General features: G+C 42.0%; 1 protein-coding gene across 8 annotated transcripts in view; it reads left to right on the forward strand.

Moving 5' to 3' along the window:
• Positions 1-27,009, forward strand: part of LOC135339913 (uncharacterized) — a 31,418-nt gene extending 4,409 nt beyond the window's left edge. Inside the window, exons 5-13 of one of the 8 annotated variants that reach the window (XR_010396140.1) lie at positions 5,902-6,189; positions 6,420-6,629; positions 6,707-8,994; positions 9,764-9,820; positions 11,137-11,476; positions 11,571-11,607; positions 12,239-12,298; positions 24,945-25,034; positions 25,159-25,206. Coding sequence is in view for 7 of the 8 variants with exons in the window: in XM_064536148.1 (XP_064392218.1) it covers positions 5,902-6,189; positions 6,420-6,629; positions 6,707-8,994; positions 9,764-9,820; positions 11,137-11,473; positions 11,569-11,607; positions 12,239-12,298; positions 24,945-25,034; positions 25,159-26,318 (4,529 nt within the window). In the remaining variant the exon portion in view is untranslated. Of the gene's footprint in view, positions 1-5,901; positions 6,190-6,419; positions 6,630-6,706; positions 8,995-9,763; positions 9,821-11,136; positions 11,477-11,568; positions 11,608-12,238; positions 12,299-24,944; positions 25,035-25,158 lie in introns of all 8 variants that reach the window. The other 7 variants (XM_064536149.1, XM_064536148.1, XM_064536150.1 and 4 more) reach the window with 7 other exon arrangements.
• The last annotated feature ends 17 nt before the right edge of the window (positions 27,010-27,026 follow it).

Below are 27,026 nucleotides of genomic sequence, written 5' to 3' on the forward strand. Positions count from 1 at the left end.
CATTGCGGCGTAAATTTGAGGCCACATTGATATTTGAGTGTGCGACAAGCTTAAGCTCAGGCTGTTGAGTACCTCAAGAAGCTCATACTGTGGACACAGTGTAGTTAAAGCATAGATTGAACTCTTCAATATGGTTAAAGGATAAAGGCTTCATGATGGCATCCATATCAGCAAAAAAGCTAGATCTATTTTATTCACGACAAAAACGTGTTTATATCTTACTGAACTCGAGCCTTGACACTAATCATAAGTGTATACAGTAGAACCTCGATTATCCGGACACCTTGGTTCCAGAAGCAGGCCGGATACGTGAATATGCCGGATAATCGAATAGATAAACCACGCCTTGATCCACCTACTTTATTGATAAACAGCAGTGCCACATGGTTGTCTGCGCATGCGCAGAAGATAAGCAGGCATGTCTCCATGGTAACAGCTGCAACGCGCATGCACATATTAGGGACATGCCCATTTTCTGATCTGAAACTGCTAAGCCGGATAATCGAGGTTCCGGATAATGAGGGCCGGATAATCGAGGTTCTACTGTACTGTACTCTAAGAATTATAATATTAATTTAAAAGTGGTTGCAGAGAAGATTAAAAACAAAAATAAACACGTACATATGTGTATACTTAATATGAGGTGAGGTTACTACGTGTCTTATGGATGACATTGTTGAATTCATGTCTTCCTAGATGCTTTTGTTTTGTTGAGAGAGAGTGGGATCTGGTTGAGGAGGACTTGCACCTTTTCTTACGAGCTTTTTGCTTCACATCCTAAAAAGACAATTAATTACCGTATATCTTCTAATTTATCGGGCAGCAAAAAATAATTATTTTGGAAATTGTCCGGGTAAATTGGAACAGATTTTTATAGAGCATGCGAAGTGTCCGGAATAATTAGAACAAGCAAGCAGCTGCATGCGAGCTAGCTAAGTTTAATAGAACAGGGTACGACTGAATAGTTGCACTAGCTATCTAAAACTAGCTAATCAAAGCTATCTAACTGCAGTACTGTAAGTCTTACTTGCCGTCTATAGATCTATGAATGATAACTCAACTTTTCAAGGTATTGTCCGGATATTTAGAACAAATGTAATATTAAAGTGTCCGTTGTATTAGAACAACGAAAATTGCCCAAAAGAGTGTCCGGGGTAATTAGAAGTGTCCGATAAATTAGAAGATATACGGTAATCACTTTAATATAAAAGTTGTTGTAAATCACGATTGGATGAAGGGCGATCACTCCAAATTCATTTGCATACTACATTCTAGCAGAGTACTACAATAATAGAAAACAACACATCTGCAAAAGTCTATTTGAGAAATAGCTTCCACAAAATTGTCACTATAGTACAAACTTTTTTACATAAAGCAGAGTGTAACTCACTAATCCATGCAATATGAGGCTTATGCTATGTATCATACTATAGCTCTATTATGTAAGAACAAGATTCTCTCATGTAACCAATCCATAATACCTTACATTGAGCAATAGAGCTTCTGCAAACAACTCACCCTAACTTTCAAGGTTGAAAAACACTTTTTAGTGTGCAATACACCATCTAAACTTTATGGGACCACTACCATTGGAAAGCTTGTGTTTTTATGTAACCAAACAGCTTACTTGAAAGCTGAAAGAATGATCTTAAAGTCCAAAAATATAGCTCAAAAAACAAAACAAATGACCTTTTTTACTAACAATAAACTAGTGTTCAAGCTGGCGCTGTGCTAATGCCTCTCGCCATGTTTTTGCTTTCGCTCAAAAGTATTAGAGTGTTATATTAGTTTCTATAATGAATTTTAAAGTCACTGAGAAGAAAAGACTTATTTACATGCATCTATTGTTGTTATTATTTTATTGTATTATGTGGCTTACCAGGACCTCAAGAAAGAAGAAAATTGATTCTTCCAGGATCTGTAGTTCAGTGTATATAATATCTAAGACCTGTGTATGCATATTGTTATCTATATTGTTATATGGTAGTGTTTTGTGGCTTACCAGGCCCTCAAAGACAAAGATGATTCTGCCAGGAGGATCTGGTCTGATATTATTTTCTCACACATGGGGAATGAGCGCGCATGCGCATTACATCCATAGGAATAATTAAAGGGTGTGTCCAAAGAGATCAAATGGCTACTGCTAGCTAGCTAGCTGTTTTAACAGATATTTTCTGAGTATTGTAGCTAACAAAAAGCTAGCGCTTTAGCGCAAGGCTAACTCATATGTTGAATAGAAAGTATGTGCGGACAGATGATGCTATGAAAGATTCTGAAGAGGCCTTCAATGTGAGTCAAACTAGCCATAACTCGAGAAAGAAGCTTTAGTTTGCTAATCCACGAATCAAAATCCAAGAGAACGTGGCTAGAAGCCTATAGAAGCTGTTAGTTTTCGTCGCATTACAACCGTTGAGCAGACAAAGGTTTGCTCCCATGCACTTTTTGGCTACAAAACAAGCCATTTAAGACGATCAGTATGCACTATTATTAACTGTGGACACCCCTTGTGAAACAATTAAAGCACATTGTAAATTATTTGGATCCAATTATTTACCTCTTCTATAACACTCTAATACTTTTTGAGCGAAAGCAAAAACATGGCGAGAGGCATTAGCAAGCGCACGCTTGCAACACTCGTTTAGTGAAAAAAGGAAGTTTTAGGCTAGCTAGTAAGACTATACTCCTTGCTGGACCAAGATCAGACATATAACTACTCTGTATGGATCTGTTTGCCCTTGAAGATGTATATATAATTATGCAGGGAACAAGTAGTCCTATTATTAGAAAACACAAAGTCCAAGAAAGTTATCACACAGGCTAATTTTGCAGGTTACCTTACTTTGGTTTCTGAAATGAAGTACCTGATATATAGCTAGCTGCTCTGTAGAAGTATGACCTACCATCCTTCGGGAAGTTCTGCTACATCTGACATTGACAATTAAGCAACGAATAGTGTCAGAGTCCACTTCTTCATGTTTATTCTCTTGTCATGCTTTAATTATACTCATGCATTAGTTTATAACATTGTTGTTGTCAATGAAATGTTCATTAAAATGAAAATACAATAAATTAACAAGAATTGTCATAGAGCAAAGTGTAAACCTCGATTTGAGGCCGCGGGTGGGCGTATATTTGAATAAAAACTCACCGTTCGCGATTAAACGCCCAGTCCCCTAATAAGCCTAGACTTCTCGCGGAAAAGAGTGGGCGTATTTTTGTGAGGGTACGGTACAATGTTTTTTGTAGTTTGTTTTTACGCTCTGATACATGCATTTTGGGTGATATTTTTGTGACATAGTTACGATGTTTCCTAAATACAGTGTTTAACGAGTGTTACAAGTGTGCGCTTGCTAATGCCTCTCGCCATGTTTTTGCTTTCTCAAAAGTAAAGGAAGAGAGGGATTGGAAACACGAGTCCACGCATGTGATTTTTCCTTGGCTTAATTTAAATTGGGGGGCGGGGCATATTCCTAAACCATCCGTGTTGCCCCCCGCCAGGAAACACTTTTATTTGTTTGAGGCCTTATGCAGACCTATCTAAGGTCCCCTAAAACTTATACCCCTTGATGGTGGGTATCATGTGGAAAACACATAATCTCGATTGCTTGGGAAAGAGGTGTTTGAGATGGACTACCATAGGCTATGTACCAATAACGTTTATAATGAGTGTTGCAAGCGTGCGCTTGCTAATGCCTCTCGCCATGTTATGCTTTCGCTCAAAACGTATTAGTGTTAATTTATAGTAGTTTCTATAATGTTAAAGTTAGCTTATCTATATAATCTCACTGAGAAGAAAAAACTTACTTACATGCATCTATTGCTGTTATCTATTGTATTATGTGGCTACCAGGACCTCAAGAAAGAAAAAATGATTCTTCTAGGATCTGGAGTTCAGTGTATATAATATATGAGAAGAAAAGACTTGTGTACATGCATATTGTTATCGCCCAGCCAGTGCGGCCCGAGGGCATTATGTCAATATAATTATGGCATTATGGCATATTGCACAAGGGCGCGTGCAATAACTAACTTGTTGCCCAATGACGTTAAACTCGTCTGCTGGGCAACAAATTGTTATATGGTAGTGTTTTGTGGCTTACCAGGCCCTCAAGAAAAATGTGATTCTGCCAGGAGGATCTGGATTAGTCGAGCGCCGCCGCCCTCCTTGAAGGAGGTCGGGAATCAAGCCTATCCACCAGAGGAGGTACGACATCCGCGTGTCAAAGGAAATGTTTTACACACACATTCCTTAGGTCAAAATTCAATATAATGTAGAATGTGAGTGTTAAGACACGCGGATGTCGTACCTCCTCTGCCTATCCACAGTTTTGTTCTGGCCTGTTATGCAATAGTATCATGAATATTATTCATTCTATGTGAGCCAATAGCAATGAATATCGTTTATTAAAGTGGGTGTTGGCCACGCCTCTCAGTCAATCCAACGTGTGCAAAATTCACACTAGTTGGGCGTAGCCCGACCGTCCCTGACGGGAGGTCGGGTTGCAAGCCTATCTGGGATTTGTTATAGTGGCGCCCTATCAGATTGAAGCATTTTTTATGTGCTTGGTTACACTTCCGTTTGCATCTAGTTGCGAAACCGCATGCAGTGTATGCTGTGGTCTACACGTCATCAAGTCGGTTAACACCCACTTGAGAATAACAATATTCATAGCAGTGTTACATAATGCAGCAGGACAAATCCCAGATAAGCTTGCAACCCGACTTGCTGCGCTTCCTCTCCCCAAGCTTTTTATCCTAGATCTGCTAACGGTGAGCCATCCAGCTTCCCATCAGAGGAGGTACACCAATGTCAAAAGTCACAATTTAAAACACCACATGCGCTTTACCTTTGTTTTGAGTTCACCCTTGCGCCCCTGGGTTTATGCACCACCACTAGCTTCATCCTCTTTATAATCAATCTGGCTTGTGGTTTTGAGCTTGTAAACTAATAATTAATTATTGTCTTTGCACATACTATTTATGCCAAGATTTTATGCTGTTCATATTCTATGTATAGTTACATGACTCGGTGTGCGTGTGCGTGTGCAGAGTATTACCGTATCTGGTAACACTCTACATAAGCTGTAACTGCTCAGCGGTTGTAATGCGACAAAAACTAACAGCTTCTATAATCTCCTAGCCACGTTTCTCTTGGATTTGATTCATCAATTTGCCAACTAAAGCTTCTTTCTCGAGTTATGGCTAGTCATGTATATACCCCAAATTAACGCCCAGGGTTTGCACTTCAATTTATAATGAATTTGTAATAAGCAAGCAACAGCTTTATTTTTGAAAATGTCCTAGTCTGACTGAAATATTTCTGCTTCTCTGCTAAAAACCTTCGCATTGGCACTGTATCGGACAAGCTAGTAATTATATGACTCCAACTTCTATAGGAGCGTTATGCAACAAATGAGCCCAGCCTCCTCTTTTCTCTGCACTCGAGCCCCACCCCCGCCCAGCCCAAGCTTCTCTGGCTAGCTAGCTAACTACATAGCAAGGAACAGCTTGCTACACTATATCGTTCCCAAAAAGACACAAAAGTCTACTGAATGGGCATTAAAACATGGCTGCAGGATAGAAACAAAGGTTAGGAGGACGAAGTTGACAAATGCCTAGAAGACCTGCTTGTGACAATGGACTCAGAACAGTTAAAATCATTGGCTCTCAGTGTTCCTCGTAGAGACAAGAAAAGTCTGGTAAACCTTACCATTAACCCAGCAAGTGCTATAGAAACTGGTAGTGAAAAAAATATCGCATAGTGCTTATAAATCAATCCAGTGTGTTGGATAGCTTTATATCCCGTTGCTACGTTGTTGCCAAGTGCATAATTCACTAACCACAAAGTCATGCACTAACCGCAAAACGCCCCTCTTACCATTAACTTTTTTCCACTTCCAGTTCAAATGAAAATTAAACAACATCCCCAGGATATGCTTACTAAAGTTGGTGAGGATGCCAAATTCTTCATTGCTGTGACTGCGTCTTCTCCTGGGCAGATCTCTTACAACTGGTGCTTTAACAATCAGAGTGTATCAGATTACAATGCTGACTACAAGGGAGCAACAACAAGTGAACTAGTCGTTTTGAAGTCCTTGTCCAAGCACTGTGGTAGCTACAAGTGTATTGTCACACATCAATTTTCTTCAGATGTGCAAGTCCCTTCATTTTCGGCTGTCCTTGAAATTGGTATTATAGATATAATATATTATATACCGTATATCGTAGAGTTTTTTCATATGTATGTTCCATTAATTAAACGAACAAATTATGCAATAGGTTCTACGTCACCATTCTGAACAGTTATGGTTCATACGAAATTTTCATCAAAAAATTGTCCACTATGGTAATATTAACCCCCTAACCCTAACCTTACAGTATTTATAGTCAAATCTATAGAATTCTCATTGAATGTACAGATGGAACCAAAATTGAAGTCGAGGAGTCTAATCTCCTTGGAATAATTTTACAGAACTTGACTTCACTGCAAGATGATGAACTGGATTTAAATATTAAGGAGCTACTCAGTGGAACAAGTAATCTGACTTACGAGGAGCTACAAATAGTTCTTGGTCAGACCACACATACATCGTATTTATCAACTGGTCTGAAACAGAAGCTGAAAACACGTAAGCAATATAACGTCATTCATCCTGCACTCTATTAAAGTTATTGCTATTCAAGCAATTCATTTATTTGTTTTCAGGGATACAGGAGGATAAAATCTATGATGAAGCAATAAAAAATGATAAAAAGATTAAATTGTTCTATCTCAAAATGCTTGCTCTTGGACCAGGACAAATAGGAAAATCAACATTTATCCGTAGACTTCTTGGAATCATGCAATGGGATATCGATGAAGATCCTGAAAATGGACCAACTAGAAGCACTGGCCAGTCTGAATGTAGAGAAGTATTCTTAGGCTACAATCATGAATCAGTAGCTCTGTCAACTGAACAAAGCTGGCATGTACTTGGTGAATCAGACATAGGTAAGGAATTGAGAGCACTCATTTCCCTATTAAATATTCAGACTGAAGCCAAAACACTTAATGAAACGGTTGCTCCAGAAGAAACAAAGGTGATTCCTCAAGCGTCGCTTCAACAAAGTGATTCATCTGATTCTAATGTGATCCCAACAAATAAAACAAAATCTGAAAATAACTCTGTTGCTGTAACAACTAATACTTGTCCATCTTCCGAGCAGTCCCCCGACACTCCAAAAGCTCAAACAAAATCTCAAAGAAGCGAGATCGACGAAGCATATGAAGAGTTTGAAAAGCTACGCTATTCTAAGCATTACACATCGAGTGATTCCCCCGATGATGATATAAAGTCAATACATGCTATAATCAACATCGCGGATGTTGGTGGTCAACCGGCTTTCTTAGAATTGCTACCATCCTTGACAATTGGACCAGCAATGTACCTTGTATTCATGAAACTTCTATGGGAATTGGATGTTCCAAAGGAGTCGCTATACAAAGGCGAAAACGAGATGGAAGCTTTAGTCTGTAAAAACTACACATATACACCAGAAGAAGTTATTTTCACTGCTCTCTCCAGTATTGCATGCTTTGGTCACTCTGACAAGGAGGTAGAGAAGTATTTATCTTCTGACCAGGATGCTAAATCGGATGCCAATAAGAAGAAGATCAGCTCACTTGCATTGATTATGGGAACCTATGCAGATGAACTACAATCTGGTGGTGAGACAGCTACTGAACAAGTAAAAGAAACCAATCAGCAACTTCGTGCAACGCTGGACACTACCCCTTTCTACGAGGATGGCCTTATCAACTATTCTAATTTAATAAAAAAAGAAGTTCTCTTTCAAATTAATAATAAGTCTGGGGGCAAACCTGAAGTTGATAACTATAGAAAACTTATTAAAAAGCTTATTGAAAGCAGATTCCGTCAGTACACAATCCCAGCAAGGTGGTTGATGTTTAGTATTTGCTTGAAAATTCTTGCTCAGAAAAAGAAGAAGAGTGTTATAGAATTTCCAGACTGTGTTAAAGTTGGTGATTGCTTTAAAATGAATGAGAAGACAGTAAAATGTGCTCTAACATTCCTTCACAAATACATCGGGTTAGTGATGTACTTTCAGAAGGAGGAAAAGCTCAAACTTTCAAAGGATATCGTCATCTGTGATCCTCAAGCAGTTTTCACTTCTATTAGTGACCTTATTTTTAATATTTATGATCCAAACAAACGGAATGTAAAAGCACCTGTGTTCGATCGCTTCACACAAAAGGGTTTCTTTTCTCCTGAAGATCACACCATGATGGAGGCTATCACTGCTAAAAAAAACCACTTTCCCATTGAAGACCTGATACCGTTGTTGGAGTATCTAAACATCGCTGTTCCAATGGTTATGGATTCAATCTCTGGGTATTTTCTTCCAGCAGTTCTTCAAACAGCCACTAGTGAGGTATTGAATACGACTCTCGAAGGAGCAGATCCTGATCGAGATCCAGAGCCCCTTTGTGTCCGTTTTAAAACTAGTTTTGTGCCATTGGGATTTGTTTCTGCCCTTGTAGCTAATTTATTAAATGATAACAACAAGGATTTGCTTTTACTTGGGAAAGAGCAAGATAAAGTTGTGTACAAAAACAAAATCACATTTCGATTTCGAGGGCGTTACAATATTGTGCTGATTTCCCGGGCCAAGTATTGTGAATTTCGAGTATCTCGACCCCCAGGTGCTGTTGAAGATGAAGAGTTCAGCAGCACCAACTGTTGCCCACTGCTTAAAGACATGTTACAGAAATCAATCAAGAATGTAATCGACAGAATGCGACAGAGTTCTCTATTCCAGCTGTCACATGGCTATGATTTTGCTTTTAAATGCCCTCAAAGCAACTGTAAGGAAACAATGGGTAGCAGATCATCATTAGTAGTAATTAATCCAGCAGACCTTAAAAGCCTGACTTGCGAGAGCTGCAAGATTGCTATACATGCAACCCTTCAAATGAAGACATGGTTCACAAAGGTGAGTTATAATTGTGTACCTCTAAGTATGAATGCAGCTGTAATAGTCTATGTATATGGCCAGCAAAAACAGGAGTTTAAAAATAATAATCTATATACCATGCACCTTTGCTCTTATTTCTTTTACGCATGCCCACAATAGCAGGACCTATACTGTATAGTGGATGTATTATGTGGGTACCGTATATCTTCTAATTTATCGGACAGCAAAAAATAATTATTTTGGAAATTGTCTGGGTATAATTGGAACAGATTTTATACAGCATGCGAAGTGTCCAGAACAAGCAAGCAGCTGCATGCGAGCTAGCTAAGTTTAATAGAACAGTGTGCGACTGAATAGTTGCACTAGCTATCTAAAACTAGCTACTTAAAGCTATCTAACTGCAGCACTCTAAGTTTTGTCTTACTTGCCGTCTGTGATCGTGAATGGTGAATGTAACTCAAAGTATTGTCTGGATATTTAGAACAAAAAGCAACTGGAGTGTCCGTTGTATTAGAACAACGAAAATTGCCCAAAAGAGTGTCCGGGGTAATTAGAAGTGTCCGATAAATTAGAAGATATACTGCATATACATTTTCGTGGAAAAACGGCATGTTAGCCTAATTTTGGCGGAATAATAGCCGCTTTGCAGCATGCATGCATGCATATGCATGTGATAAAATTTGTGAGTATAAAATGCTTGCTTTCAGTGAAAACATTTATACCCTCAAAATATACCCACTGCATGTACGGTGTTTTACTACTCCCATTTCCCCTCATGCACATGCAGGACCTAGCCCATGATATTATTGATGATCAAAAGGTGAATAGTCCTTTCCACACAACGGTATATAGAAGGAATTTAATTGGCTTTTCCCAGTCTGGGACGGAAGTGCTGCTGTCACGCCCACTTTTACTATCAACTGTGCACATGAAAATGATCATTTTAGTTGCAACTGCATTCTGTATAGCCTCGATTCCAGGCCGATTAAAATACGTATTTTAATCGGCCTTGAATCGAGGCTACATTCTGTACTGCCATGTGCTTGTGCAAGAGTGATTGTTAGCAAGCGCTCAGGAGAGAAGCTACAGCCCACAGAAAACAAGCAGGTAAGACAGTAAATCCAACAGTGATTTTTTTGCAACAAATCCTGCCTATACGTACCTTACCTTACTGCATACTGTTACTGTAGCTATACAGACAGTATTACTGCAAGTTGCCACTCTTGTTTTGTTCACTGAAGGTTGGATTTACTGTCATAACTGCTTGTTTTCTGTGGGCTGTAGTTCCTCTCCTGAGCGCTTGCTAACAATCACTCATGCATCATTTAATTACGGTGGCCCTGAGTGCTACTCCTAGTTGACAGTTCATACTTGATAGTTCAAATGCCTAGTTTGTAGTTCGCAGTTGCTACTTGATAGTTCAACCGCGTAGTTGGTAGTTCGCAGTTGCTACTTGATAGTTCAAATGCCTAGTTGGTAGTTCGCAGTTGCTAGTTGGCAGTTGGCAGTTGGTAGTTAGCAGTTGGGAGTTGGGAGTTTGTGACCTTTAAACTTCGCAACGAACTAATGCCAGGAATTATTCTCTAAGCCTTCATTGATGGGGGCAAGCCCTACTTAATGTACATTGTATAGTGGACACACGTTAGTGCCGTCTGAGGCCAGTAAACTTAAAAGACTACATTTTCTACGCCAGTTAGCAAATATATAGATCTTTTCACTGCCTCTAATCTTTTAACTATAACTTTAAATGGCCTCAATAGAATCTAAGAACCTGTTATAATCCTTCCCCCCCCTACCAGGAATATAGGTGCATAGGGATTAGACTTGAAATTACCTCCCTACCTAGAATGATGTACATAATTATAATAATTATGAAGATTAATATTGCCGTTACGAACTGCCAACTCCCAACTGCCAACTAGCAACTGCCAACTAGCAACTAGGAGTAGCACTCAGGGCCACCGTATTTAACAGCTAAAACTTCAATTTTGCATGCAGTCTTGCATAAATAGATCAAGCACATGGCAGTACAGAATGCGGTTGCAACTGAAGTGATCATTTTCATGAACATTTGATAGTAAAATGGGCGTGGCAGCAGCACTTCCGTCCCCTGCATGCAGGTCCAATATAAATTACATGTTCATATAATGATGTGTATAGGATCCACGAACTACCAGTCTCAATGAGTTGATGGTCAAGTATGAAGTCACTGATGAGCAGTTGGATCGAGAGATTGAACAAGACGACCTTGTTCCAGTAGCTATGCACTTTGATAATGTGGAGCTCTACCTCAACCCACTGAAGTTGACTGGCAATGAACAAGTTGACGTGAAGAGAGATGCTTGTGCTAAAGGCAATGAAATAGCAGTTATCAACTGTTTGTCAATTTGGAGGGGACACGAACCCAGCGAAGCAACCTTCAGAGTACTGATTAGTATCTTATGGGATCTGAGGAAGGAAAAAATTGCTACCAACATTTGTCAGTACTTGAAAAAAAAAGGTATTTACTTTGCACTGTGTGTACAGTATTGTGTTACTGCATGCAGCATTTCAAAATACAGTTTGTAGAATGTGTATAATAATACTCTTTACAGGACCATGGCACATTCAGAGAGGAGTACCTGGTGCAAGGTATGGGAACACTATGATCAGTCACGCTATAAACATTATGTTCACAATATATACTTGGCTGCATGGGTCTCAATTGTGTTCTACACTTTAAATTATAAACCCACAACAGGCTGTATATACCTATACATGGACAACTATAACCTGAGCCTATACATTTGTACATGCACACACGATTCATGCAACTCAGGCTTTATGACAACTCTCTTGATGATGTTTATTGTCTAAGATACAACTTTATTTTTATTCTCCTCAGTACAGGGTTTTGCAGAATCTTTGCAATATCCACAAAAAAGCGTTTTGCGTTGAGCGTTCCTTATAAGGTTATCTGTGGTCAACCATAAAGTTGTAGATCTTAGTCAGCATGTCAACAATGCACTATTCCAAACAGTTGATGGATCAACTTGAAGATTCTCAGCAACACTTTGATAAGACAGTCCAAGCAGCTCTGTCTGATGCACTATTCTCCACCTTATATCCCCTTGGTCAGCTTTTTTCACAAGAAAAAGCCATTTTGTTTTTGAATTTTGCTTCCCAATCAGACTTGGCATTTCACCACAATGTGTATATGACACCACAATGTGTAAACATTACATATCCATATAAGGAACGCTCTACACCCTCTATTTCAAAGATTCTGCAAAACCCTGTATATCTCAGACTCTCAGAAAGAGTGACTCAGCCACACAGACAGGTTTGTGTATATATGTGTATAATTATGTTTGTGTCTTGTACTATGGTTGCACCAAAGATCAAAGGCTTCAGTTGTAGTTTATACTACTTATACCACCTGTCTGACCACAGCCATGGTATATGGCAGTTATACCCTAGTGTATAACTGTCATATACCATGGCTGTGGTCAAACTACATGTACAGCTAGAACTGAATACAGTATCCCACCTTTGCAACAAAATTGACACACTGTTTCAATTAAAACAATGACACACTACTCAATTCAATCAATATTCGAGCTAGAGAGAATTCAATACAAAACAGACTACTAATGATTTTAGTCAACATAAAAAGAGCCAAGTTCGAGCGATGAATAGTTCCAAAAAGGGAGGCAAATTTGGAAGAACTCTGTGAACGATACTGGTTTGTTTGTGTTGCTTTTTTTCAACTTTCAACATTGGTTGTCACAACCTGCTTATTACATTGCTGCATGGGACCAGGAGCAGTAAGAAGGGTCCAGACTGCCAAGTGTTTATCTGGTTCCTTCACAATTCCTCAGACTAAAGAGACTGCACTGCACTGGGTCAGTACAGTACTGTAGGCTTGTGGAATGATATTTTCGGGTACATTTGCACTCTTTGTAGACAAGTAGCACCAGTGTACTTTCTTGAAGTGCCTTCTATAAAGATAGAAGGATGCAGAAACATAGCCTTCACAATTGCTTGCTTGAATCATAGACACTTGCTTGAATCAGCCATCGCTTTTTAATAATGATAGCAAATTCATTGCATAGTTATAGCAACAGTGACGGCAAACAGTAGTTATAAACATATTCATTGAAGAAGCATGACAGGAAGTAGCTAAACATAGTAGTGCAGTTCTAAACATAGTACAAGCCAGTTAAACTATGGCCTCTCGTGGTATATTTGCTTTACACGCTCGAGTAATCTGATAAACCAACTCCGCGCCATTGTTTAACTATAACTTATACTCTGTTGACTTAAAATACCGTATAGCGCGACATTTTCAGCATAATTATTAATAATTATCCGTTATATCGACAAACTCAGGCAGATGCTTGATGGGGTCATGCTAGATCTAGTTTGCTGACTGAGTATAAAGGCTGCAAAGAGGCCTCATTGTGCGCTGATATCTCACTAAGCTTTTTTGCCTGAGCAGCAATCCATATTCTGCAATAAGAGGCATGAGATTATCAATCCATAGAGACGTATAATGTTACTGCTAGCTTGAACAGTTACAATGGCATATCTGCATTCATATTAAGGCCAGTACACAATAATAAGATAGTACCAAACAAATTGATTCACACACCTATTTACAAATACAAGTGATGTATTAATTATGTGTAGAGATGTCAGACCGGAAGTAGTGCGTGGGCGGATTATCGTGCAGTAAATTCAATGGTAGGAAACAGGACCAGAAAGTGAGCAAACAAGAAGGGCTTTCTGCAAGCTCTGGAAGAGTCTAGCAAACAACAGCTAACCTGGGAGCCCAAGGGTAAAAAATAGAGTAGATTTTTTTTATGAAAATGAACAAAAACACAAGTGAGCATGTCTTTCATCTCAACTCTCCAGATTATGCAAAAAGTTGCTCCAATAAACTTTTATTTCTTGCGGAATTACATATTGCATGGATATATAGATGGGTGGAGCTGAGAATGGAAATGCAGTCAAATCAGCAGTATTTATTTCTTAGAAGTTACTGAAAGTAATTATGCCTCGAGGCGTAGCCGCACGAGGGATACGGTAAAGCTGACTTTGTGTGTGTCTGTGTGTGTCTGTTCCAGCTGTAACTGCTCAACGGTTGCAATGCGACGAAAGCTAACAGCTTCTATAGGCTTCTAGCCACGTTCTCTTGGATTTTGATCCGTGGATTAGCAAACTAAAGCTTTTTTCTCGAGTTATGGCTAGTTTGACTCACATTGAAGGCTGTTGCAGTCTCTTCAGAATCTTTCATAGCATCATCTGTCCGCACAAACTTTCTATTCAACATATGAGTTAGCCTTGGACTAAAGCGCTAGCTTTTTGTTAGCTACAATACTCAGAAAATATCTGTTAAAACAGCTAGCTACGTATAGTATAGTAGCATTGATCTCTTTGGACACACCCTTTAATTATTCCGGTGGATGTAATTTTTTTTTTTTTCATGTAATATCAAACAGTACAAATGTACAAAAACAACAGACCAAAAGATAAGAGGGGGGGGGGGCATACAGTTTAGCGGATACCATCCGCTGAAGGAGGTAAAGTTTGTTGGCGATGAAGCCACAGGCAGGCATTTCCTCTCCAAAGTGCAATGGCCAGGCGATGAAACAGATGCTTTTTGGTGGAGGATGTGGAATGTGTCATGGTTACTCTCCGGTCGATGGCATTTCCGATGGCACCTATGATGTTGATTGTTTCTTCGCCTAGACCTCCTAGTGTTTCTGCCACAATGGGAATGAAGTTTACACCTATGGAGCGGCAGGCCTGTAGATGGGTAGTGAGCTTGCGCCTGACTCCAACTTCTAGGGCGTGTCCAGGGGAGAAGGCAGCTTCATGAATGAGGGTTTGCTGGAGCGGTGAAATTACATGGACGTCCAAGGCAGCGGGCCTGCCACCTTGCCAAGTTGGGAGGAAGACGTCAGCGGGTGATTCTGGGATTAAACCTTGGGCCTCTCGGGATGGTCCGAGAGCTGCAGATTAAGCAGCTGAGAAAATGACATCTCTGACCGCATTGTGGCGGGTGATTCTGTCTCCATTTCCACCACAGCCAACTTGATGGTCACCATACTCGTCGGCGGAGGTGCGACATGCTGGGCAGAGGTGGAGGGCACTGTGGAGAGGGATGCCGAGCCAATATTTCAAGCAGCTGTTGAATTCCTTGTCCTGCATGTGGAGGCCAAGCACATCTGATGGCACCCCGTTCAACCAATCTCCAGTATGGGGTAGAGCAGACGTTCAGCAGATATGCAAACTTTAAGATCATTTCTGGTATTAGCGATAAATTTTATAAGTCCCACCAAGTACATTACAAATGCGGTAAATTTTTGTACGAATATTTTCCTGGCTAGTGTTCTTCAAAACGCTGTGTCTCTGCATTCGCTTGACTAAATCCAATTCAGTAAAGTTTTTCTGGTTTGCCTAGAGTGTGCAATAGTAGTAGTGTGAGATAGTAGTACGCCCTTGGTAATACATTGGAGTTAGAAACAGCAAAAACGAAAATTGGTCTGACATCGCTACTAATTATAGACAGGCCACGCCCATCTAATACTAAGTTTGGTGAAAATCCACTATACTGCTGCTACTGACTCCATCAGAAAGAAAATAGCTGTACAACAAAACTACTCTAGCTAGCTATATATCTAGCTAATAGTAGCTCTGTGTATGACTTTCAATACTTCGTCAGGATATTTCGTGATAAATTCAGGACAATTTTACGGGAGCAAGTATCCAATAATGTTGCGCATGCGCAAGCAGTCAGTAACATGCCTTCTCTTCAGGAGAGGTCAGTGAAGGAAGCTACTGGTTGATCAACATGCAACACGACTTACTGCTAACCCGTACCAGGTAGATCTAGTCTATTTTATACAAACTGAGTCACCAAGACATAGTCAACACGCAACCCGACTTACTGTTAACCATGATTGCCTCAGTAAAACAGTTCATGGAATGCTTTTAATGTTACACGACATCAACATGCTCCATATCATAAAAGCAGTTTAATACATGATTCAATGGAGTTTAAGAAGTAGCCTTCACACTACGCATGCCTAGCAAGCATCGCCTCGTGCGGAGATCTGTCATATCACTCGCATTGCCTTGGGCTGAAATTTGTCTAGCTATCACTTCAGCAGGCTAGCTGTCTTTACTGTTCAGGCGCAGGTGCTCCAACAGTCAGCAGGGCGCTGTCCAATCATAGATTGTAACAATCCGTGGTCCAATGCCATGGCAGGGGTCACAGCGTCAGTGGACGTCTACGTCAGGATTGCTTTAATTATCATCCTCCACTCGGCCAAGCTCTGGGTTGCCACACTCTCACGCCACCCCCCCCCCCAACCCGGTATCCCAGGTCAGCCAGTACCATTTAAATTAAGTCCCCCAACCCTTTTCTAGATCTAGTCTGTGGGGTGCGAGTGAACGTGATTTTTGCAGGATACCGTGCTTAGTGGGTTTAGGAGTAGCCGACTCACTATTCACCCACCCCCACCAGCATGGCCCACAGCGCACGCGAGGGCATTAAGGGCCATTTAGCACAATTTCCTAAACCTTAGAAGGCGTCACTATACTGGCATGGTGGGGCACTGTACGACTAAGCTTCACCTCTTTCTGTCCATGGCAATGGGCTAAGCCGAAGCATGCACCCCCAGGCACCTAGGGGTAGGCCTGGTGAACACATAACCACTAATACTGGCACTAATACTTGCAAACGGTAAACCTCAATCTTGGCTGGGCTTCACCTCTTTCTGTCCATGGCAATGGGCTAAGCCAAAGCCCAAGCACCTAGGGGTAGGCCTGGTGAACGCATCACAAGTAATGGTAGCTAGGGTCCACACGGACCCTTGGGGGTGCTCTCGCTGACATCCCCATCAATACACCCAGGGTAGGTACAGTCCACGCGGACACCTGGTGAACGCACCACTAATGGTCCAAGCTGGATTTCACCTCTTTCTGTCTATGGCAATGGGCTAAGCCAGCAGGCTTTGGCTTTAGCCCATTGCCAGGCCATAGTCCACGCGGACACCTGGTGAACGCATCACCACCAATGGTCCACACGGACCCTTGGGGATGCTCTCGCTGACATCACCAACATAATTCAACGCACCCCCAAGCATCTAGGGGTAGGTATAGTAGGTAGCTAGGGCCCACGCGGACCCTTGGGGATGTTGGTAGGCAAAGTCCACGCGGACACCTGGTGAACGCATCACCACCAATGGTAGCTATGTAACAAAAAGCGGAGTGCATGCATTTATTTACACACATTATAATTATTATGATGAGCATGTAATGAATGACTGACCAGGGTTGTTGTTGACAGCGATCAATGCCCAAACTTCAAGCCTGAGATCAGCATCAACCGAGCCTTACAGCTCTCTTCTCACTCTTGCACCTGCTAATAGCTAGCATTCTAGTACAGAGCTAACTACTAAGTAGAGTCCATGGACAAGTTTTGCTAGGCACTCGTCTGAAAAGGCTGCAATGGCATTCCAAGCAAGCATAACTAGCATTACTTTGCAAATCCCGAATTAAAATTCAGCCTATAGAAACTCTTACGTGCACTTGATTGATCCTTGAGCAGCCCACATAAACACACACACCCACAAACACTATCGCTTGCGAAAAATACAAAATCAAAGCTAAGGCCCCCAGGGTGGATGCCATATATAGATACATCAATATTAGCTGGAGTCCACGCAGACTCTTGGCGGATAGCCCTACAGGCATCTACAAGCGGCCAACGGCACGCACCCCCAAGCACCTAGGGGTAGGTGTACAGTCCACGCGGACACCAGGTGGACACATCACCACAACTGGTATAGGGTCCACACGGACTCTTGTCGCCACCACAACGCAATAAATAAAAAAAACACAAAGCTAAGGTCCCCGGGGTGGATGCTATAATTATAGATAAGTGTTAACTGGAGTCCACGCGGACTCTTGGTGGAGACACCTACGGGCATCGATCACCATTCGGTACAAGCAGGCACCCCCGCTAAGATCCATCGCGGACCACTGGGTACGCACCCACAACACAATACTCGCAATGTATACAGGTACAGCCTTTACCAGACTCCCCCCCCCCCCCCCCCCCCACCACTGAGGCAAGACCATTATGGTGGCTCCGGGTCAAACCTGGTAGACTATTCGTGGACCTAGTGGACCTACCTCCTGCAAAAGCCTGCGCACCAGTAGCCACCAACAAGCTCACATTCCGACACAGCCAGCAAATCTCGTACAATCGAATCGGGACCTGGGTGCAGTATGTTCACCGCAGTGCTCCTCACCCCACAGGGCGATTCCCTAATGCGCTACGAAAAGAACATTGGCTACCTCAACCAGAGATTCCGCGGGCCAACCTGCTTTTGACCCGACTTGCATGGATAAACTAGACGCTGGACTACGGCCTCCACGCAAAATACTTTCACCACATAATCTCCTCGCTGGACACATGACAGTGGATCACCCACCGCCAAGAGAACTGCTCTTTCGCAACACAAAAGGAGTTGTCGTCTGAGGAACCTCCCAAAAACACTTCCCAGTTCCCAGCGAACCTTACCCGAGCGAACCTTGCCAGATGGGACCCTGATATGTCACAACTTTAACTATGGATTTTGCAGATATGGCCCCAAGTACACCTACAGACATGCCTTCTGGCCCTGTGGGCACTGCCAGGGTCCTCACCAAGTGTAGCACAAACCCGCAACAAGGCGACTACCGCCAACAGGACTAGCACGGACTGGTTGTGTGACAGTTCCCTCCCTTTATCGGGGAGAAGGGCTATCACCCTAATATTTCGGTTGTGAATCTTGCAATACTAATGACATGCCATAATATAAATAAAAACACCGCGGGCATACCGATGCTTCGGGGGAGATGTCAAAGCTACATAACATATAGCGCTCTACTATAGGCTATTATAGCAATAGCTTTTCTCGATGCATTACATTTTGTTGCTCAGGCAGAATCCAGAATCGCAGGGAAACTCGAACAATGGGTAACGTTCAACTATGATTTAAAAACGATCTATCAAATGAAAGCACCGTGGGTACTGATGCCTCGGTGGAGATGCCGAAGCTACATAACATAAAGCTACTATTTAATAGCTTTTACACATTTTTTGTTAATACCTGCATGCTCTGGGCAGAATCACAAGGAAACGGAAACTCAAAGAGTGGGTATGGTCGACCATGCATGTCTAAACTTAATGGCTGCATCAGCAGAGCCTTGCAGCAGATAGTATAGCGTAGAGTAGCAACACTCGTTGAACAGGTTTGCTAAGGACTCTTCTGAGGCATTCCAATTGAGCAACTAGCATTATTTTACAGGGCCTGTGGAGACTTTTGCTTGCACTTCATTGATCCGAGGGTTGGCCTCCTCTCAACTAGAGCAGCTGTAGCAGACACAAGTACACAGTACACACCACACATACATGCACCACTACTGTATGCCTCACTTGCGCATGGCACCGAGGCTTAGGAGATCTTCCAGATCATAGGCCTCACCACGGTTCAACCACTTAGATCAGTGTGTCCGCCTGAACATTGAAGTTCGATCCGACACCACCTGATGGAGAACCCGCATTTCCATGCTACTATACACAGCTACACGGACTCGTGGGGGTACACAGCACTCTGTTTGGTTCCAGCCCCCATCCGCAGGGGAATGCCTCATTTCAGGCAAAGAAATGATAGCTATTGTCACCGCCGCGATACTAAAGGGAAAATCAGCAGGGCCTGTCAATACGGTTTCACTCCGACGATACAGCAGTCGTGGCTCTGTCCGCGATGACTCAATGATGCACCTAATGAAAAACACATCTCTGCCGCTATGCATCATGGTTGGCGCACACACCAAATTAAAAGGTTACCTGCAAATAACTTAAATTGGAAGGTGTCATCAGAGGCCAAAAAAATGCAACATGCACGCTACAGAACATCCATCTTCCTTTATAAAATAAAATAAAAAAACGGCTCCCTGATCTCTTCACAAAATACACTCCTTTTTCGTAGCACGAGGCATACTCCCTCATACTATGGATAGCCATATGTACGTACATGCCTTCATGCGATCGGGTGAACTTACCATCCCGTGTCAGAGTCGGCATCCTCTCACTTAACGATGTGTCGGTTAACAATATTGCGGATCCCCGGCTCAGTTAAAAGCCTCCAAATCAGTTTGTGTCTGTTCAGTGACAGCATGGCTTTCATACCTCGCGCTCCAAGGTAACACCAAGGCTTTCTATTTCTATGCGTGGACGGGCGTCCTCTCACCAAAACGAGATGTGTGCCCAAAGTTCGAGAGGTCTGCTTCATATAATTTTATACAGTAAACTCTCACAGCCAGCTATGCAGCCGTTAATAGCGTAACCTGAACTGATGTGTATACTTATGTGACTTACATCCATACTTAATTACCAGTACTCTTTGGACTCAGGATTCAACAAAATTATCTTCCACGTACACACTAGGAGAAAAACGTGCTTTCTTGTGCTAGCTAGTTGCAAGATTTTATAGCCATTGCTCTTACTACTGCTGTTACAAACAGCGGTTAACTTAATAGATGAAAACTGATAATTACCCGAGGCGCGTGGGCGGCCACGGGTATCAGTAGTAGTCGGTTTGTGTGTGACATGTGAGTCTACTCACCTGGATGCCATAGCACTGCGTTTACAGCCTCCAAACAACAAGTTATTAGTTTTAAATGTGGCAGATTTCGATGTTAAAACTTTGTTGTCATATAAAAGCGAGCAAAAGCTAAGAAGCTTGAACTAGCACGTTGGCAGCTACACGCGTCCTTTATTCGAGGCACCCTACGTATTTACAGCTGAAGTGATCCCGTACCAGGAACAATGGAACAGGGTCACTACAATAGAAAGCTAGAATTGTTTAATATTTGTTGTCTTGACTCTGGAATCCTACTCCAGCCATACTTCTCTGAGACTCCAGGCTTCTTTGCTGTTAGTCCACAGTGTATGGATCTATGTACCACTAAAAACTCTGATGTTTAGCATGCCTCCAGTCTGGTTTAGTTTTATTGCTCCTGAGTTGCTGTGCTAGACAGCTCAGTCACGCATCACTACATTATATATAATATGTCACCAGCTAGCCGAGGGTTTGCACTTTAGTGCTCTAGTTATTTATAACACTGGCTATAATGAAAGCACCGCGGGTGCTGATGCCTCGGTGGAGGTGCCAAAGCTACATAACATAAAGCTACTAATAGCTAGCTGTTTAATATACACACATTGATTATAATTATCATGATGAACATTTTTAATTTTGCTGCATGCATAAAACTCAAAGGGTGGGTAATGATCGACCATGATTGTTATTAAAAACGATTGATGCCAAAAGTTCAAGTCTGGCTGACTTCTTGCAGCTACCAATATATAGTTAGCGTTCTAGTGCAGAGCTAACTACTAAGTAGAGTACCAACACTTAGAACAAGTTTTGCTACAGACTCTTCTGAAAGGTTGCAATGGCATTCCAAGTAAGCAAAACTAGGCATAACTCGAGAACAAAGCTTCAAATCCACAAATAAGGATCCATGGCTAGAAGCCTATAGAGACTCTTACTTGCACTTCATTGATCCTTGAGCAGCTGTAACCAGGGGCGGATCCAGGATTCTTGATATAGGGGGGAGCTAAACATATTTTGCTAAAAAAAGGTCTCTGTTTTTCAAGCACAATGTGTTTCCTGTAGCCTCTACACAGGCTCTCCTTTTTCTTTATCACAATCGTTCAATAAGATAAAATACTGTATCATTCGCTCAAGCTGGTTTCTCTGGGGTGCGATAGCTCAACCGATTTCTGTTGTGATTATAAAGAGGATCAAGCTAGTGTTGGTGTATAAACTCAGGGGTGCGAGGGGTTTTACATGTAAACATAGGGCCATGTGGTGTTTTAATTAGTGACGTTTTTGGCCCTGGCATTCCTCCTCTGGATTTTGCTGAGTTAGCAATAAAACCAAACCTATGGGGAAGATCCTAGTCTCGTGGACCAGCCGATATATTATCGTCTGGCAAATTACACATTAGCTACTTTGTGCAGCGGTCTGTGGCTGTTTGCATTGATAAGTGGTTAGTGGTTGGAGGACGGATGTGTGAAACCACATAATCAAATCTATTTTAGCTAGCACTCCTAGCAGTGCAGACTTACTACAAACACTTAGAGCGCCACGATATTATTATTGACGTAGTCTAGATCATGATCGATTGTGGAACCAAAAGAAATATCATAACATGACTTGTTGAGAAGTCTGGATAATGCTACAGTTCCTTAAATTCCTACAGTTGGTACCTTAATTTGGATAGAAGTATGGCTTATCGAGACAGTGTACAGCCTCAGTATTCCCAGGCCGCTCAGGAAAGCTCGAGTACTGATTATGAGCACGAGAGCACTGATCATTGCCAACAACAACATACCATAATTATCACCAAGAGATTGAGAGTGGCAGCTTAACCCCACAAGTTCTCACCATCCTACTCAAGTAAGCTCGAGTGATACCACTGTCATTGAGAGAACATAAATTGCATTTGGTACTTGCACAACACATTCTGCCTGGAATCAGAATATGACTGTCTACAACAATGAGGTAAAGAGATATGAGGTAAAGAGTTATGACATCGGACAGCCAGCAGGTTATGCTATACTCTTGGGCAATGATCGCGAATGCCCAGCAGATCCTGGAGTGTTACCAGTCATGAAAGATCTCGGACTTATGAGTGACGTATTACATAGCTGTGGGTGGAAAGTTAGCCCGATTGCCAGCCACCCTGGTATGACCTCGAAGCAGTTTGATGCTATGTTCAATCCATCTGATTTTGATCAGTACTCTTGCTTCATGTTCCACTACACCGGCCATGGGAATTCCAAAGGCTTGCTACTGAGTGATGGCTGCTGTAAGCCTTATGTCGACATTGTACAGAGTGTCTCCTTAATCCGTTCTCTAGTAGGAAAACCGAAGTCTTGAATTAAAGGTTACTCCCGTGGTAATTATGGAAGCTGTTACACTTTCACCTTGTGGCTAAGCTAAGGCAGTTTTGGAATACACTCACTTTCACTGAGATTGTTACGCTCGTGCATGGCTGGACGGTTCAACTAGCTGAACAGTGGGGGGGAACAACAGCCTGTAGTGTACAATGCTCTGAACCGCCTACTGATGTCAATATTTCTGAACGTACCCAGGATGTGACATGTCCAGAAAATGTTCCATAGGGCATATATATACACAATAGGTACCGTATAGCGGGACATTTTTTTGAGGGTGCTATTCGACTCCGCAAAAATGTTTGTGGGTTTGCGTTTTAATGCCAGGAAACCACACCCGCCAATAGATTTGCATGTGAACCAGTGCATGGGAGTTTATCCCAGCAACTGCTTTGCCCCAAAAACGTGAAATTTTACACCTCATGAACATTTCCCGCTATAATTATGCAGTAATAATTATAATTATAACGGACACCATTGGGAACAAGGTCTTGGCCCTTACAGGGAGGTGTCTGTAGTTGAGGGGTTTTAATTATAATTCTTCGAGTCAATTCGTCTTCTAGTGAACCTTGGACTTCTTTAAATGCTCTCTATAGGTCTTGAAAAGGCTGCGGAGGCAAACAGATCCTCACACAGTCCCAAATTCGGGAAGGGCACTCATGCAGTTACTGGCACACACTCGTACATGTATCTCAGTAATAATGTTTTGCTTGTCCAAAATGTGGCTGACGGTTAGGGAGTTAGTTTCTATTGAAAAAGCTGATCTGAAGGCAGAAAGCTGGTCGTTATATGGAATAGCGACCGTTTGTCAGGCATAGTTTTTACGGTAGTACCAAGAGCGTATGCATGCAACTACAATCTATCAAATTATAAATGGGAGGGGCGTGTGCACTAAAAATAGATTGCACGTGCACTTATTCCATAATAGTCACCAAGCCAGCTAGCTAGCTAGCACTGTACTGTTGGGTAGAGTTAGCCACAAAGGTCAACAAGCGGAATTAGAGAAGCGGAAGAGAAGCTAGACTAGAAGTAGCCATTGATCAATTCTAAGCTCTTCTAAATTAATTTTGCGGTAAATTTCTAGTATAACAGTGTTCACGCCCACTATCACGCCTATTTACGTGTGGGCGGTTGGCTAAATATACTATATCCTGCTGACTTATCAGAATTTTGACGGTATACATTGCGAGTTACATGCCCTCTTCTCTTCATACGCCCTTGGTAGTACACATGGCTGAAATTGGGACATTATCCATATTGGTCATTATTCAGGGGTGGGGTCGGCCGTTAAATAGGGTTCCACTGTATGTATGTGTGCGTGCGTTCTATAACTGCATGCTCCACAGTTGCAATACAGCTTTCGCACTAGAGCGTTTGCTACAGCAGCCAAATAAAAGAGCCATTAATTGTACGTACTACGTACAGTTCTATCCTTTCAAGATGTTTCTATCCATATGTCACTTGTTGATTATTGTTTTCATTTGGATAGCTCATTATCCGAGGCCGTGCCGTGGCCAGCGGGTATAGTAGTCAGTCAGTCTGTCCGTCTGTCTGTCTGTGTATTCTGAGTGTACTCACCTGGATGCGATAGCATTGTGTTTGTGCCATGGATAGCCTCGAAACAATAAGGTAGTAGTTTTAAATTTGGCAGATTTTGATGTTAAAGATTCGTTGTCGAATGAAAGCGAGCAAAAGCTAAAAAGCTTGAAGTTACACGTGGGCAGCTAGCTAACAACAACACGCGGCCTTTATTCGAGGCATCCTACGTATTTATAGCATCTTGTCGCTACAATAGAAAGCTGTTTCTGTAAGCATGACTCTCAGTCTGGGTCCTTCTCCAGGAGCCATACTTCTCTGAGTAGAACACTTTCATAATTTTGTTCACTACTGTGTCATGAATATCTAGAATCAGTACTGCATTTTGCCTATATAATTATGTTCACTATAATCTTACATTCAGTACCCGACAACAAGTCGACACAGAGGACAAGTTTCTCGTATCCCAGCCCGCTCCTTAAGGGGAAAGGACCGAATTCTCTCGAAAGTGACGGTAAAATTTATACCGTAACTTTTCCACGCAATTATAATGTATGACGTTTTGCTCTGAAGTACATACCATGTACTTCTATTTTCCTGAAGCATCTTTAGGGTTTGTGCTTTGTTTCTATTTATAGTGGCCACAGATGCTATCGGAAAAGGTCGACTCCTTAGTGTCCAGTTCAAAACCAAGCAAGACGTTATCAACAACCTTCCGAGACTCGGCCAAGGTGTGAGTGTGTTCGTCTGCTATGCTCCAGACCCAGAATCCCCATACTATGATCCCAAAGAACGAAAAGATGAAATTGTTCACAACCAGAGTCAGATCACTCACTTGATTAGTGACTTGGATCGTGTTGGTTTCTCAGTCATCTCTGATCTCCATTTTGGCAACTCCCAACCGAGTAACTGGCTTCAGTGGTACGTGTCTCACATAGAGCTATGTGACTACCTCATCATGGTCTGTTCACCTGCGTTCAAAGAGCTGTTCTCTTGTGACAAGCAAAAGTTTCCAATCGCAGATGAGCGTGCCTCTTGGTTTCTTACTTACCGTGATGTCATGTATGCGGAGATTTCTGAGGAGGTGAAGGATTCACCCACTGGCAGTAAATTTGTACCTGTGATCATTGATGACTCGTTCCCACCACAAGACTGCGTACCTACTCTACTGTTGACAGCCACTACGTATCAGCTCGACCAGAAAGTTCCTCGAGAGTTCAAGTATGGCAACATGTATGGAGGATTCGAGCAGCTCGTTTGTCGAATGGCTGGTATTGACAGAAACAAATTGGATGCACCTAAAAACATTCCAACAAAACCACCGAAAGGATACAAGCGAGTTCCGTGGGTACCAGAAGCACTTGCTACTAAACAACAACCACAATCCCATCCACCTCCTGCAAAACGAGTGGTATCCCCAGAACCCTTCCAACCCGCTCATGTCGCACCATTCTCACAACCCCCACACCACCCACCGCCCTCACAGCCGGATCAACTCCCAGACAAGCCCCCAGAACACACGGTGATACTCTGGCTATGTGACAAAATCACAGACTGGAGGTTTGTCGCTCATTTTCTAAAGATAGATAACTCCGAGATTGAACGAATCGGTATTGATTATCATGATTGTGTGATGGAGCAAAGGTACCAGATGTTTGAGTCATGGAAGAGACACGAGTGGAGGGAGTATACCTACCGCACACTGGGGGACGTTTTGTTGAAGACTGAGTCTAACAGACATCTCTATCCTGAGTTCTGTCGGAGGGTTGAACAAATTGAACAAACTGAACCAAACTAACCCTACTATTTTATAGACTGCCACTTTATACTTTAGTATTGTTCCCTAGTTACACATCGTTGTCTTCTTGCTCACTTAAATTGTTTCTTATAGTCTGTTCTAGATCTTACCATTAATTTTTAGGATTAGTAACCTCCTCCACTATACCACATCCTCACTGCAATCACTGAGAGAAACGAACTTTTTCGATACTCCAAGAAGCAGCTCACCTGTGCTTTCGGTCTAAGGAAGTACTCTAATAACAATCTAGATCAACAAAAAGTGATATTTCTGGCTCCTTCACTTCAGAATAAAATAGAGTGGGTAGAAGCAATTGGTGAAGTGTTGTCAGCCCTCACTTGGATACGGGAGCAGCTAGTGTATGGCGATGCTGACGATGGGAAAGTTGTGGTCACTCAAGGCTGTCTCCATTGTCCCGTTTGTGAAGACTTCTCGTCGGAGTGGAGATGGAGTGTCAGTTGGTGGCAGTGAACTGGATATGTCCATTCGATCATCTATGCTGAACGATAGTGAACCTAGTTTAGAAAGTGTTGTATAATTATTATCCTAGCCAGTAACATGCATGTGTTTATCCCTTCTCATAGTACTATACAAAGTTAAGTTTGTGTTCAATCGATCTTGTCACTAGCATTTAATGACTGTACTGTTACATGTAACTTTTACAATGTAATATAATTTTATGTTTTCCCTATTTATGGCCTCGTGGTT

Source organism: Halichondria panicea, chromosome 8 (assembly GCF_963675165.1).
Source record: "Halichondria panicea chromosome 8, odHalPani1.1, whole genome shotgun sequence".
Taxonomy (NCBI): domain Eukaryota; kingdom Metazoa; phylum Porifera; class Demospongiae; order Suberitida; family Halichondriidae; genus Halichondria; species Halichondria panicea.